Source organism: Sinocyclocheilus anshuiensis, unplaced genomic scaffold (genome assembly GCF_001515605.1).
Source record: "Sinocyclocheilus anshuiensis isolate Anshui unplaced genomic scaffold, SAMN03320099.WGS_v1.1 scaffold185, whole genome shotgun sequence".
NCBI lineage: Eukaryota > Metazoa > Chordata > Actinopteri > Cypriniformes > Cyprinidae > Sinocyclocheilus > Sinocyclocheilus anshuiensis.
The window spans coordinates 807,044-823,189 of NW_015539887.1; the positions used below are offsets into that span (position 1 = coordinate 807,044).

Genomic DNA, 16,146 nt, shown 5'->3' on the forward strand with positions numbered 1-16,146 from the left:
TATAACAATATTCCCCAAAATAACTGTTGAGACGAACGGCTTTGTGCGTCTTTCTCTGGGCAATAAATGCCATAAAATAGACAGGCCGACAAAGTAACTATTAAAACACTTTTATAGAACGCTTTCGTCTCATTCAGTTAATTTTTTGACTTGATATAATAATCTAAATATGAATTGTAAAAGGCATGTAAATGAATTATAATATTCTATCAATAGTAGCCTAGAAAGGAGATTACTAAACGCGTTGTTAGGTCATCTTTTTAAGTAAAAACACTAAAACATTGCGTCTGTAAACAAAAACAAAAAAAGTTTGAAACTACAATACAAATTTTGTGTGCCTAAAGAGTTTTTCACTTTGATAAAATGAATATATGAAACGAGTAGCCTATATAAAATCAGACTGTGTGTACGAGAAGTTCTTCAAAATGTACAATTAATTTATAAACATTCTAGTTATTTCTGCAGTAGACCTGCAGAAAAGTAATTATAGAGACGAGCACCTAATGTTAAAATGTTGTTTTTCGTATGAGCAATGAAAGAAAACGGCAATGGATTTGTTGTCGTTGTTGCTTGTTATTGCGGAAAAACAAGGAGGCAACAATAGCATATTACTGTTTCATATCTCGCTTAACTTGTGTTCGGGAATCACGCTACATTATATTCGTCTAGCCTATAAAAGGAATATATCCTTCATATCCGAGAGCATATAAACATCACATAGCCTATTTCATTTTACCGATAAGTAAAATTTTATAACATGTAACATTGTTATAGGCTACACTCTACTCAAAATGATCTAATAATAATAATAATAATTGATGCATTTAGCAGACTACATTTAAATTTACACAGACCGTCTCCAACACTGAGAACCGCTAGTTTACTAAAATGTAATTTCCTTTATTGCCTTTGGGTGGCAGCACAGTCCAAATTAAAATGCTTGTTGAAACGCAAACAGTGAATCCCGTCCATATGCTTTTCTCCACATTTTCCGTCTGCTTGGACGTTTTTCGAGACCACAGCTCATAGGCTGCCTTCACGTCCCACAGAGAGATCATTTATTTGTGACTATTCAGCAGTGAGAAACGAATTACTGGTGCAAATTCTCTCTAAATGTAAAGGTTTTGCTATTTTATGCATTTGTAGAATAGAATAGTATAAAATAGAATCAATGGGCAATTGTTAATGAAACAGTAACGATTAAAATGTATCGTCTTATTTGAAATGCAATTGTATCAGCTCTGTGACAAGCGCAAGAAGTTGATGAAAAATTACATCTTTCTGGTTCTTTAAAAAACGTAGACTACATAAATTAACTGCTGTTATCGTTTTTCAGATTAAAAATGTTGGTGGTGAAACTTTACTCGATGTGGCTTGATTAATTTCGCAAATGCAAAAATAAAAAGCCAAGTATTTAATAGGATTGCATTTCTGGTGCTAGTGTTTATTGTATTCTCAAAACTACGTACTGATGCCTTAGTGGCATTGGGTTTGGATTTAACTTAAGCAATTGGTATACCGAAATTATGCATTCTAAAATGCATTTGTTGGGTAAGTAAACTATCATAAACTATAGCTAATAATATTCCAAAGTCTCTAAATAAATAATACGAATAGAAATAAATATATTAATTTGAAGCTGTCACTTTACCAGTTTTCCTTCACACATTTTATTGGAATGAATTCTACATCTTTTTATTCGTTTTCTGTTTTTGTAAAGGTTTCTTTTTTTCTTTCGTTTTCTTTATTTCAGATGTCATTGTGTTAGGGTTGTCTCTTATTTGTGTAAATTGATTTCAGCAAGACGTTTTGATGCCATTTATGTATTTATATTTTGTTTCATTTTTTAAATGATAGTGTCTATTGTAAATGCTTGCTAGTTGAAATGTGAAAGAAGGAAAAGGTTGAAACCTTATTTTGTAATTTTGTTTCGGAAAGGCATGGCACAACATGGCAATTACATGGCAAAACATACTTTAACTGGATTTCACAGATCATTCACGGAGAAGAAAATAGGCTACTAATATCGGACTTCATACTTTTTCCTCTGCCTTTCACTCACCTCTTTCTCGAATTTTTATTTTTGACTGTATGATTCAGATTTAAGTTGGTTCATTTACATGGCAAAATAAATTTAAAAAAGCACACAAAACATCGACTCAAACACTGATTTTATACCTATTTTACCTACTACCGACTTTTGAGATCCGAAGTCATCGTTGTATCAGATTACTGGAAATACGCAAAACGGATTATTATACAAACTTTTAAGTGCTTTGCTATTTAATAACGCAAACACATAAATCTCGTATTCTTAGATTTCAGATGTTTTTTCTCAAATACTTCTATGAGGAACAATGAACCATCTGCGGGAAGTCAAGGCAAATACATATTTATGCCACTAGATGACAGCACCGTTACGCCCAGGGAAAAGGGTTCTTGGAGAACATTTGTTCTGGGACAAACAAAAAATCACTTTTAACTTCTCATCAGTGATTTGGCTAAAGACAACAATATCACAGCCATTATTCACCCATTCGTATTAGCAGCTGATGTCCTTCTATTTTACTCATTCTTTTCTGGAAATTGAATTAAATCGATACATTAAAAAGAAACTGATCATTTGCGATAAACATTTGTAGGCCTATTGTTTATGCATTTGTGTTAAACAATTTGGCAGAATGTAGACATTCGTAATAATTATAAAGATACAAATATGGTAGTACATCATTTAATATGGGGAGTTTTATTTGAATACTGTCTGCAGTAAAACATGAATGAATTTGTATATTTCGCAGGTGCCTGGAAGCGACTTTGTAGGCTATTTACAAATGTGCGTATGGGGTAAATAGAAAATAAAAGCTCAAAAGAAAAATCTGTCACGACTTGGGGTAAATTTACTGTACAGTTAGCGTAGCATGCAAATCCACAGTCTAAAAGGTACAGTTGTTTTTGATGTGTAAAAATAAAAAATACACGAATTTCCATGGTTTTGTCTGTTTACTTTACTGATTTTCTTAGTTGAAAGTGTAGCTATTTTACATTCCTCCCACGTCTTTGCCAAATACATTATAGATTAAAACGAATAAAAAATCAAGTGGTGAATATGGGTTCATTGTTCTTCGCCTTTTATCAGTGTCAGTGTCCTGGCAATATGTACACAGGGAAGTAAAATATAAATGTCCCCTCCTGCGCATCTCCGCATAGTCTCTTGACGTGGAACAGATGATAGAATGGATTTCAGAATAAATAATGTTGAAGGTCCTTCCATTTATACCCCTTTGGTATTTCAGTTTTGAATTCTTTCAGACCTTAACTGATGCCCTTGTACTTGTTGACCACTTTCTTCTCTTTCACCCGCCTGTTTTGAAACCAGATGGTCACTTGTCGCTCGGTCAGGTTTGTGTGAGCAGATATCCTTCTTCGTTTGTCCTTAGTAATGAACTTATTTGCGGCATATTCTCGTTCTAGTTCCTTCAATTGAACCTTGGTGTAGGGAACCCGCTTCTTTCTCCCTCGACGCACTGAGGCTCCATCGGTACCCGAGACAGTATCTAGGGGTCAGAAGAAAACCAAAATAAGGTTGGTTGCCAAAGCGTAATGAAAATAGATGTTCATGCCAGAAATGTCAAATAATAAACTAGAAAATAAAAACACAATGTGTCTTCAAAGCAGTGCAACAAATAAAACACCTAAACGTCGAACGAAATAGGCTATTAGCATAAAAACTATTTGCAATCATGAAAAGTGGTGAGAATAAAAATTGTACTTGACGAGGAACTTCTAGTAAGCCCCTTCGTTTTTAAATAACACTTGCTATTCGTAGGCCTAAAGGTCAATTTTACGCACACTACATTTTTCGTTTAGCCTAAATCCCTAGTGCGTTGGCTATTTCCCCCCCAGATAATAAAACAGAAATACAGCATTTTTTTTTTTTACCTTGAATAGACGATTTCCATAAGCTGTTTGACTGCGTTTGGTCTTTAGGGCAATACATCGGACTGCTCCATCCGTTCGTGATTGCCCAGGGCTGGTACGTTTCAACAGGCAGAAGAGACTCGTGTCTGGGTTCCACAGGGGTGCTCAGCGCAGGTACGACTGGCACGTCAAGATAACTCGGTACAGGCTGGTAAGGGCCAGACGAGTAACCCTGGTAGAAGGCAAACTCCTTAGCACGACAAGGGAACTCCTCTCCAGAAACAGACGTGTCCATGTATTTTTCCCCATAGGAGGTGGGCTGCGTGCAGGACTTGGGCATCCTACACGGGTAATAGCTGCCGCCAAAATATCCATAGGGCAAAGAAGCACTGGGAGAGTTCTGTACGGCTGAACACGGACTGCATTGTTTGACAGGTTCCCCCATGCCCGATCCTGGCACCTCACTCGACGTGTAGGTTGTGCTCGGGGCCAAAGAAGACGGGTGGGCAATAAGATTCCTGCACTGGTTAGCAGCAAAATTGCCTCCCAGAAATCCTTCCATGTTTTTGCTCATATCATCCAAGCCGTTGTCATAGAGAAACATCACTGGGTCAATCCAGCGGGAATGGAGGAGTAAAGACGCTGTCATAGCACGCCCTACATGGAGCCTACCAGCTCTTTTAGAATTCCCCAAGACTGAAAGGCAAGCAGTGGATCAGTGGAGTAACAGATACCCATGCGTCCCGTGTGCGTCAAGATCCAGCTATTATTGGACGAGCGGAGGCACGTGACATGCAAAGAGGCTGATAAACGTCTAAACTGGAGATAACGCCGATCTAGCAAGACAAGCATACTGCACTGAACTGAAACAAAGTGGAGGGATTTGGTCAAAAATAGCTATAAAGATTCTGGCGATAAGCTTTATCCTGACGAGGAAACCAAGTGCCATTCCATTGCGCAATGGGACTGGTACATATTACGCACCTTCCTTTATAAGTATAGCCTACAATTTAACAGTGAGATTAATACAAATTTGTAAATATAATTTTCTCACATACTATTAAAACAGTTAACAGTAATGAAAAAGCTAACGCGGACAGCTTAACTTTTCGAACTCGACTTCTTTTCCTATGCTGCTTTTTTTTAAAGAAAAACATTTGCTTGTCTTCCAAGCCATTTGATGATGTGAAAATTAAATAAGGAACCAAAAAGTCTTAAAGTGGCTATTTTCTTTTTTATATATATATATTTTACTCTACAAAATTTTGCACAGCCACAGTGAACCACCATTTCGAGCCCCATGAAATTGTCAAATAACAAATCACACTTTATGAAAATGACCACCAGTTTATTACTCTATACGGCTAGAAATCCAGCCCACAATTTGGCAAGACTCGTTTACATTTGAGTTACGCGCGGCTGGAGGCCAAGGTCAAGTTGAAAGTTGCAGTCTAGCCAGGGCCCTTGCTGTCATTGGAGGCTAGACCGTCTGGCAGGAAACAACCACACATCTCCGGGTGCATTGTAAACAGGAGCACAAAGGTATTATACTACTGCTTGTGATGCCACAGATTCAACATGAACGTCTCTTGATCAATGTTTTCATTACAGCTTTGGTTATCTGATGTCTTGGCACAGTGGTCTGACTGCTGGAATTATAGCAAGACGATAGAGTAAAGAGACGTAGGCTAATATTTAGGCTTGTATTATTTGTATAAATAATAATAATACACGTTAAACATTTAAATATGAATAGTATTCTTACCTATTATAGGAGTCGATTATCAGTGTGATTATAAAACCGTGTAATAGGATGCATTAACAAATAATCACAGTTATTTCAATCATTTTAAGTCAGTTGTATTTTTTTCTGAAATTAGCACACAGGATGAGCGACTATAGTATCCTATACGAGGATATCGTACTCCATGACATAAATGTTCAAAAAAAATATTTGTATTTTATTTATTTATTTTTCAATTGAATTGCAGACTAATAAATTCAAACACAAAAATGTGTTGCGGTTAAATTAATAAACCCCCTTCGTTTTGGAATGATTCTTTAAAATACAGTCAATAATATTTTTGACCATTATCTGCGAAACACCGAATCCCTTACAGCTCAGAAACTGTTACTTTAATGTTGAATAATATCAGCCAGTTAGGCTATTTAAGGTGATTTAAAACAATAGATTAATTCCTACTTTTGTCGTTATTATTATTATTATTATGTGCACACGGCATAGCTGTTTATGAGGAGCACAGAAAAATGATAAACTGATAAATTCGAGCGCTGTTAAAGAATCAGGTCTTTTTTTAGTCAGCGGGCAGCCGTTTGTATAGCTCACTATCCAGCAGAGTACACAGGAAATAAGCTCGCTGGTGGCGTGCAAACACTGGCATGTTAGGCGCCAAGTCCCTATTTGATCTTTTTAAGGTTTCTTGAGCTATTAACGTTCAGCGTTGTTCGACCCTCTCTCAATAGCTGAGCTGTGTAAAAGACAAAGTCAACATGCGTACAGACGGATGTGGGAATTGTTGCTGCACTAGATCCAGAAAATTCAATGCACTTCTAAATTTACCTTGACGATGGATGAGGCGACCGTTCATAGGCTACATCATTCCTCGACATTAAAAATCAATTGTTTCCTCAAGATTTTACATAAACCACGGCCGCCGTACTGTGTTTAGACTATATTATAGGCTACTTTAGCCCTGTGAGCAGGCCAACTGCATGTGGACTATTTAATATATCTATGCTATTTACATTTACAAATTCACAGAGCATATTAATGACGATGTTTACTTAAAAATTAGATATACTACTGTTACGTTTGTGGTAGTAAGATTTAGGATAAATCAATTTAATTTAAATTAATTTAAATCAATATGTGGATAGGAAAAAATAAAAATTCTGTAAATGTGTCTGTAATTTCAATGGACTGAAATAAGACTTGGTGTAACAGTTTCAACCACCAACAAAGATGCAGCGAGGCTTGGATTTAATATCTTCTCAAAAACAGAGCAAAAGACTGGAACTGAGTGAAATGTATGCAAATTTAGCTGCCTACATCTTTTTCATTTCAGGTTCAGATTCTGAAAGAGGTACTTTTACTCATCTTGTTCTACAAATACACTCACGAAAACCAGTGAAGACAAAGTAGTAGGGGCTTGTGTAAATGCATTAAAAGTAAATAGCCCATTTGAGAGGCACGAAGCCTTAAGACCTTATTTTGTACGTTACGTTATAAAATAGCACATCATTAGATCTCACTTAATGTCACCTGCGCTACATTTCAGGCACATACTAACATTGCGGATGTCGCCTACTAATTATTAATGGATTGATAGAAATGTTTGCAAATGTAAATACAATTGTAATTCGAAATTATGGCCAGAATTAGCCTACTTTCCAATTAAATGATTCGTATGACGCGTCTTGACACAGTTTTACATGATCAGATAAAGCGTAGAAATCTTTTTAAATGTGTGGTACTAAAAATGGTCAGAAATATCTTTAAAAAAAAAACCTGCACGGCATTGGTCTTGTGGAATGATTATGGCCAGACCTATATCTAAAAACACTAGGTTACATATTAATCAAGCAAATATAATAGCCTATTAATATAATTAATTATTAAAAATCTATATAATGCACGAAAAATTGAATTAATGCAGTAATCTAATAGGCCTTTGAGAACAATGTATACATCGCCTTCACCCTGTGCTACAAAACAATTCAGATGAAATCATATTGAAATAAGCTATAACATTATTCGCAGATAAATAGTTGAAAATGAATTTGGATTACTATGTTTTTCTGCATTAAAATTAATGCAAATGTTCATAAATGTCACAACTTTGATGCTTTAAAGCAGAAACTCGATGTCCAGTATATCCGTAGAGTTATGTGGAATCATTGTTTACTCTCAGTGCTGATAAAATATCTCCAACCACCTTTATTATGCAACATTAATGTTTTAATGAAGTGGAATAAATTGTTTTATTGGCACATTATGATTCAAAGTCCAAACATTCGTCATAGGAATAATTCTCTTTCTCTGAAACCAAAGAGTTTGACTGAAATATATTTTTGTGTTTACATGTGTGTTATATGTATAGGCCTAGATATTGTAGCGAAAAGCGTAGACTAAATAGGCTATTTTTAATTTAACTCGTTTAATGTCCAGGCTATTATAAGATACAATTAAATTCCACTGACGTAAATATTAATTGTCCTAAATAAAACCATTTTGTAGATAAAGTGCTGGAAAAAATGCCAATGAAAGAACTTTCTAAAATACTTTTAGAAAATGTTTTCAAACAAACGTTTGGTCCCAGTTTTTTTTTTTCTCAATTACTAAATACAATTATTTATATAAATGATTTTTAATGAAACAATGTGTGAAAATAATGAAATAAAACAAACAAGCTTGTTTGGATAAATATAGGCTAAAGGTAATGAGTGGGATCGATGGACCCATTTTTTTTTTTTTTTTTACGATAAACACACTGGACTTCTCAGCTAATTCTATACCGTGGTTCTATTTTCTGAGTTATCAAACCTGTCTGTTCTGGAAATCCAGATAGTGAGGTCTCGGCTAGCATGCTATATTTCAAGTAGTTAAACCTAACAACCACATTACACCATACTCAAAATCCAAGTAGTAGGACACATATCCTAGTTCGACCACACCTGCTGCTCGTGTCAAGGTCCATACAATTAAATAAAACATATTAAACCTACTGTACGTATTTGTCACACGAAAAATAAAATTAAATCAAACAATTAATTAAATATAATTTGAGAGAACTCGTAGTTCACGGAGCAGCAGCAAGAGTTTTACTTTGAATAGGGTGTCTTGTATATTTTGATCATTTCAGAAATAAAATTAATATAAAGTGTTACCCAAGTGTTTGTCTGAAACGACCTGCTGAAGAAAAATTGTGTGAAATTACAATATAATAACAATTACACATAAAGAATGCTATTAACTTAACTCCGAGATCACACATCTGAGCTGTTCCATAATCATATAAGAGTTCCCATCCGTTGGATAGTTTTAGAAACATGTTTTATTCAATCAACAGTGTTGGGAGGTTACTTTGGAAATGTAATAGGTTACAGATTACAAGTTACCCTACTTAAAATGTAATAGTAGTGTAACTTTTTCAATTACTTTATTAAAGTAATGTAACTGATTACTTTTGATTACTTTTTGATTATGTAACTGATTAGTTACATTTATTTTGTAATTAAATTACGTAACGCCGTTACATGTAACTAGTTACTCCCCAACACTGTCAATCAATACACCTTTAACGGCTAGGCAAAAAAAAAATAGGCTAATAAAATACAAAAAAAAGAAGAAATTGATGTAACAGGCGAAGCAGAAATCGCCATTTAATGTTGTTAATCACCACGTGGCCTTTTAGTCAGTTGATGATGATTGTCCACATAATCCGAATCTGAAGCGTGCCGGTGACTAAAATGACAAAAAGAAACTACACAACGAATAAAAAGGATAATTAAGATAATGTTTTCGGTCTAGAAAATCTTTACCTCTGAGAAAAGATTTTTTTTCAATGACCAGAGGGACCAGAAAGCGTCATGCTTTAAGTGGGTGAAACCGGAATGAGATTCCGGGTTTGGGGCTGTCTGAAGTCTAACTACCCCATGGTCCTCTGTTTGGAAGACCTGCCAACTAGATAACAACACAGCACTTAGGCCTCCATGCTTAATGGGCTTTTTATGGGTCTGTCCTGTGATCATGTGACCTCTAGCATTATGGCCTCTCTGTGGCTCTTTGGTGGGTAGACAAGAAACATATACCGCTGACTGCTTTTTCCCTCGTTTTGGAAACCAGGAGAGCAAAAGTGAGTTTGACAAGAAGAGGCGAAAGACAATGAGAGAAGATGGAGCAGCAATGCAAAGTTCTGAGGGGAGAAATAGGGGAAAAAGAAAATAGTGAGCAAGAGAGAAAGTGAAGTCATGAAGACACCTTATTATGTTCCTCACAATATGTATCTTGACTGTATCATTATTAGCTTCTTGGAACTGTGACTGAAGCCAGCTGGGGCACACAAACGGATGAAATTACATATTAATGATTGCTTGAATATAATTTTTACTGGGTTCCTGACCTTGAAATATCTGTTATCATCTTCTCATTCTCATGGCATTCCAAACCATTATGAATTTCTTTTTTAAAATACAACAAATTATATTTTTGTCCATACAATTAAAGTCAAGGGGTCTTGTATTGTTTTGATCCCCACTGGCTTTGATAAAAACACTTCAAAACATTCTTCGAAAGATGTTCTTTTGCGTTCTATGAGAAAAAACAACATAAGAGTGAGTAAATAGTGACAGAATTATTTGTGGGTGAATTATCCCATCCAGTCTAACGCGGAGAACATGAAACTAAAATAATACAATTTCCTTGATGTGTAAAAGACTTGTAGTGTTGATGAGTCGTTTTTATTGTGCATGTTACATGCCACTGAATTCAAGGTGAGGCTTCATAAAGAAGCATCAAAAAACATTCCACTGCTTGACCTTGAAGAGAGGGGTAGACCAGGTAAAAATATGTGCTTTGTTGCATCATTTTAACTGGTTAACCGCATTCATCAGGATTACCTATACAATTGTAAACCTTGCTTAGTACCCTTACAATACCACTTCAGTTTCCAGGTTTGCGTAGAACTGAAAAATAGGTGTTATAAACTTGCATCAACACGCCACAGTCTTAACATCAAAGCTACAGATATTTCCTGCTTTCATTTCCAGGTGTTTACATGTAGATCCAACACTATTAACAATTGCCAAGACTAGGCCACAGCAAATTAGACTCAACAGATACATTAAAGATATAAAAACTAAAATTGTACATATGCAAAGAGAAGGAGTGTAACGGCTGATCTGAGTCTTGCGGGTTTGTGAGAATGAAATGATAAATTTTTGTTAGCCTACAGAACAGCAACGAAGGCAAGAAAAAAAAATCAGAACAAAAATTTAATTCACGGCATCTCATCAATTGATTGGTGGATTACTAATTGTACATGAGTGGACCCACAAAAGTAACATGATTCCAACAGGAACTCACAGCCTCAAACATTACACACACACACACACACCTTTCCCACTACCATCCAATCTACATATGTGCTCACTCACTCATTCATTCATTTATTTATGGCTCCCAGCACACGCATGCCAATGAAATCACATAGTTGGGTCAAAGTTTTGCATGTCAGGTCATGTGAAAGGCAGGCAGTGCTGGGTAAGGCTTTGGAAGGGACAGAGTGTTGCCGTCTACTGGCCCTCCTCTTCTCGAAGGAACTGGAAGACAGATGAGAAGTCCTTGCTGGCGTAGCCGCGTGCGCACATCATGCGGTAAATCTGATGGGCCAGAGAGCCCAACGGCACTGGTGTCTTTGTGTTAGTTGCTGTATTCTGAGCAAGTCCCAGATCCTGAGGATAAATGATAGAAAATGTCCATGTGAGATAAGCATAACTGCACATTTGAAAAGTTAACTATTAGATGTGTTCTTGCATTTAAAAAACGCTATCTGCAACCGAATACAGGGCCTCAAGGCAATTTTAAAGAAGACAATTACTAAATTAACACGCAGTCTCCCCCACCCACCCCATAATATTTAACAACAGTGTGAAATGTGACAATAGCATTAACGTTTATGCTTATATCAGTGGTAGCAGTATATAATAAGTGTTTATTTAGCAGTAGGGATGCACTGAAATGAAAATTCTTGGCCAAAGCAGAAACCGAACAAAATGACACACTGGGCCAAAGGCCGAATACCGAGCATGGTTTTCCATGTTTTTTTCCCCCATGTATTTTGCCAATTTTCTTTTTACCATTGCATAAATTAAATGGCCAAAATGTGCTTTTTACTGTTTTGTCTTGCTTTTCAAAGAAAAAAAAAATCAATTACCAAACAACAATTGAAATTTTTTTAACATTGAACATTTTTAAACTTTCTAGCAGACATTACACCAACAAACCACAATTTAACAAGTTAATCTGAAGCACTTTGAAGCATTGCTAATACAAGACATTTACATTTAAAGAGACACACTGACAGTGTTCCATAAAATTTATTCCTTAATTTTTATTTACAAAAAACTAACTTTACTTTCATAAACATACCTTCAAGAGTAGACAAATCTTGTATTACCCTGAAGGGTTAAATATTTTTTTGGCCATTTTTGAGACCCCCTTCTTGAATCAGGCATGTATTTTTTACTGTACAAATAAATGCAGCCTTGCTACTCTTTTAAAATATTAGAATATATTACAGATCCCAATTTGAACACTGTGTGTGAATGTTATAATAAATGTATTAATAGAGCTGTTGTAATTATTATCATTATTATTATTGTCTTTTTTTATTTTACAGAACAACAGAAAGATTACAATCCTAACATTTATGAATGTTGATGGAGTTGCTTTTTTCAGCTTTTATTTTGGGGGAAACCACAGGAAGACCTAAGTGCTTCTTTTTGTTGACAACAGCAGATTTATAAATTATTCTTATTATGAATTTGGGAAGATGTTTGTCGCACGTATCGCATTGTCACATGCCTTGTAAAAAGTCATAAAAATGATACTGAGCAACTGACGAGCGACACTGTTTCAGCACAGATTTTTGTCATGCTTTGGACTTTGAACCCTGACTAACAAGCTCATCATCTCTGTCAGAATACATGCAATTCCTGCGTGTATTACAAAACATAACATTCTGCAGTTTATTTACCAATTGTTTAAGGCCATTACTCAATTTCACTCATCAAACAGTAACCAGCAACAACCACCCCTTCCTCTTCTCATCGAAGGCCTGTGATGTGCTGTCAGTGCTTAATGATTTTTCCGTCTTTCTCGGACCGTTTTAAATGATTCCACACTGCCGACAAGTTTGTTGCATTATATAGAGTGCGCGCCTCTCACTCTACACTGGTTGCTATTTGATCACATCACGTCATTGTTCGGTACAATTTATTCGGTATTTTCGCTTATTCCAAAATTAAATTATAAATAAATAATTTCGGTTGCTGAACATTCGGTGCATCCCTATTTAGCAACAAATCAGCACAACAGAATAAAAATTCAGCTTTGTCATCACAGGAATAAATTGCATTTTAAAATATATTCACATTGTAAAAATTTAACATTCTCAAACAAAACAAAAAAAAAACAACACAAACGAAACTTCTCAAAAACTCTCTATTCCAAACATTTGAACACCAATATAAAAAGTGGAAAAATAGACTAGACTTCACTAATCAAATATTTTGTTTATTAGTTACCCCTTATGTTAGTAGTAACCACAGTGGAAACTAATATATAAAAAAACAATGCAAACCTTGGCCATTAGTGTAGTTCCGAAGCCACCCTGGTAGTTGTTTGCAGCGGGCACTCCCTCCATAACTCCCGGGACAGGGTTGTATGTGTCACTTGACCAGCAGCGGCCAGAGCTCATGTTCAAGATCTTCGCCAGAAGTTTTGGGTCAAGCCCTAATCTGTGAATGCACAAATGAATACAAAGCCATTCTGGTTAAAAAGTAGAAAATAATACAATCTGTAGAAAAAGTAAATGCATCAAGACAGCTGTATCATTGAATCGTCTGTGTAATCGCTTTTGCTGAAAATGTACTTAACCTAGGCCATCCACCATGTAGATGAGTTTGTTCTTCATCCAAACAGATTTGGAAAAAATGTACTCATAATTTGTCCAGAAGTTGAGAGTTTTAGGTTAAAATGCCTTAATAATGGATTTGTTTCTTACAAACACACTGCTTTTCACTTCACAAGATGTTTATCGACAGACTGAATTAGTGTGGATTATTGTGATGCTTTTATCAACTATTTTGGATTCTGATGGCACCCATTCACTGCAGAGGATTCACTGGTGATCAAGTGATTCTACAATTCTTCAAATCTGTTCTGAAGAAGAAACACTCATCTATATCTTGAATGGCCTGAGAGTGAGTACATTTTCATCAAATTTTCATTTTTGGGTGCACTATTCCTTCAAGTAATTCAACTGCGAACTGCACCTGATTCCCAAGTTCATGGTCTCTGCTGTTCCAATCATCCCAATGGCGAGCAGCATATTGTTGCAGATTTTAGCTGCCTACCAAACAAGGAAGAGAGAGAGATTATGACCAGAAATAAATAAGCACCTTTCTAAGAATGGCACTATATTCTTAAATACTCTGTTTGTACCTGTCCGGTGCCAACTTGGCCACAGTACACCACATTAGCACCCATACAGCTCAGAAGCTCCTTGGCTGCATTGAATTCCTCCTCTAGCCCACCAACCATAAAGGTGAGCTTACCTGAAGTGGCAGCACCAACACCTGAGATAAATATAGAAAACGATGCAGATCATATTGTACATTACACACACACACAAGGTAAAGTTCCCCTAAAAAGGAAAATTCTGTAATTTATCCACACTCATGTTGTTTCAAACGTGCATGACTGACTTCTGCAGAACACAAAATAAGATATTTTTAAGAGCGCTACAGCTGTTTTTGTCCATAATTTACAGATTAGTATCATGAAGAGACAATTTTAAAGGGATAGTTCACCCAAAAATGAAAATTGTCATTAATTACTCACCCTCATGTCATTTCAAACCCATAAGACCTTCGTTCATCTTCGCAACACAAATTAAGATATTTTTGATGAAATCCGAGAGCTTTGTGGCCCTGCATAGACAGCAAGGGATCTACCACGTTCAAGAAAGGTAGTAAGGACATCCTTAAAATAGTCCACTTGACATCAGTGGTTCAACCGTAATTTTATGAACTATCTTTTTTGGGTAATCTATCCCTTTAAGCATTTTTAACTGAAATAAAATGGAACACTGACTACATCAAATCTGATGTTTGGTCATGTGACATCCAAGAACCAATGAGGTTTGATGTTAGCTGATATTTGAAGTTTGTGATGTTACCATCTTGTTAGGTTAAAGGGATACCCCAAAATTAAAATTGTCATTAATCACTTACCCCCATGTCATTCCAAACCCGTAAAAGCTTTGTTCGTCTTCGGAACACAATTTAAGATATTTTGTATGAAACCGGGAAGCTTGTGACTGTCCCATAGACTGCCAAGTAAATTACACTGTCAAGGTCCAGAAAAGTATGAAAGACATCGTCAGAATAGTCCATCTGCCATCAGTGGTTCAACCGTAACGTTATGAAGCGACGAGTATACTTTTTGTACGCGAAGAAAACAAAAATAACGACTATTCAACAATTAGTCTCCTCTGTGTCTCTCCGCATCACCGTAGCGCCATTTTGGAGAATAACCACTGAAAGCAAGCAGCGTACGCTCTTCTGTGTCAGCCGCGACACAAGGATACATTTTCTACGTGTATTTATGCTTCGATTTGAACGAAAACAGCACATCCCTGCAGCACAGCTGACACAATAGCGTACGTTGCTTGCGTTCAGTGGTTATTCTCCAAAATGGCGCTACGGTGATGGAGTAAGTGATTAATGACAATTTTAATTTTGGGGTGGAGTATCCCTTTAACTGAGGCCTAAATTTTGATTTGTTCATCAGACAAAGCAAGTCTTAAGCTACTTCAGCAGACTTTGGATGAACCAGTTGAGTCATATGAACAGGATATGGAGCTTGAAGTTTCTGGACACCACAAATTTTTTATTGTTAGGACAAAAACAGCTGAAACATTTGGCAAAATATCTCCATGCGTTATGTAGAAGAAAAGTCCATACGAAATTATACCAACATGAGGGTGAGGAAAAGCAAGAATTTTTTAGGGTGAACCAGTTTAAACTGACATACAACCCCAATTCTAGTGAAGTTGGGACGTTTTATAAAAAAAGCAATAAAATCAAGAATCTGTGATTTGTTCATTCTCTTTAACTTTTATTTAATTGACAAAAGTACAAAGAAAAACTTTGGAAATCTTTCACTGACCAACCTAAATGTATTTTGTAAATAGAAACAAATTTAGATTTTGATGGCTGCAACACATTCCAAAAAAGTTGGGACAGAGGCAAAATAAAAGTGAAAAGGTTATAGAATATCCACTTTAAACTGTTTTGAAACTGTTCACAGTAAGCAGGTGAATTGGTAATGGGTAAAGGTATCATGTTTGAGTATAAAAGGAGCATCTCAGTCTTTGCAAGCAAAGCTGGATCATGGCTCATCACTTTGTGCCAAATTTCAGA

At 35.9% G+C, this 16,146-nt stretch overlaps 2 protein-coding genes across 2 annotated transcripts in view; both read right to left on the bottom strand.

Moving 5' to 3' along the window:
• Positions 1 to 3,299: 3,299 nt before the first annotated feature.
• On the bottom strand, positions 3,300 to 4,596 carry LOC107685614 (homeobox protein Hox-A13b). Its single transcript, XM_016482263.1, has 2 exons — positions 3,940 to 4,596; positions 3,300 to 3,554 (listed from the first exon to the last, which is right to left on the bottom strand). The coding sequence occupies exons 1-2, from the start codon at positions 4,565 to 4,567 to the stop codon at positions 3,313 to 3,315; spliced, it is 870 nt and encodes a 289-aa protein (XP_016337749.1). The 5' UTR covers positions 4,568 to 4,596; the 3' UTR covers positions 3,300 to 3,312.
• Positions 4,597 to 10,382: 5,786 nt separating this feature from the next.
• LOC107685537 (3-hydroxyisobutyrate dehydrogenase, mitochondrial-like) overlaps positions 10,383 to 16,146 on the bottom strand; it is a 17,318-nt gene continuing 11,554 nt past the window's right edge. The window contains exons 5-8 of the mRNA XM_016482150.1: positions 14,165 to 14,298; positions 13,996 to 14,072; positions 13,302 to 13,458; positions 10,383 to 11,391 (exon numbers count right to left, since the gene is read on the bottom strand). Coding sequence (XP_016337636.1) covers positions 11,233 to 11,391; positions 13,302 to 13,458; positions 13,996 to 14,072; positions 14,165 to 14,298 — 527 coding nt within the window. The 3' untranslated portion in view covers positions 10,383 to 11,232. The remainder of the gene's footprint in view (positions 11,392 to 13,301; positions 13,459 to 13,995; positions 14,073 to 14,164; positions 14,299 to 16,146) is intronic.

What these genes read in the sequence shown, in the direction of transcription:
- LOC107685614 (XM_016482263.1), bottom strand. Translation starts at nt 4,567, where the DNA reads ATGACAGCGTCTTTACTCCTCCATTCCCGCTGGATTGACCCAGTGATG. An exon ending in ATGGAAATCGTCTATTCAAG is followed by an intron (nt 3,555 to 3,939) that starts GTAAAAAAAAAA and finishes TCTGACCCCTAG; the next exon opens with ATACTGTCTCGGGTACCGAT.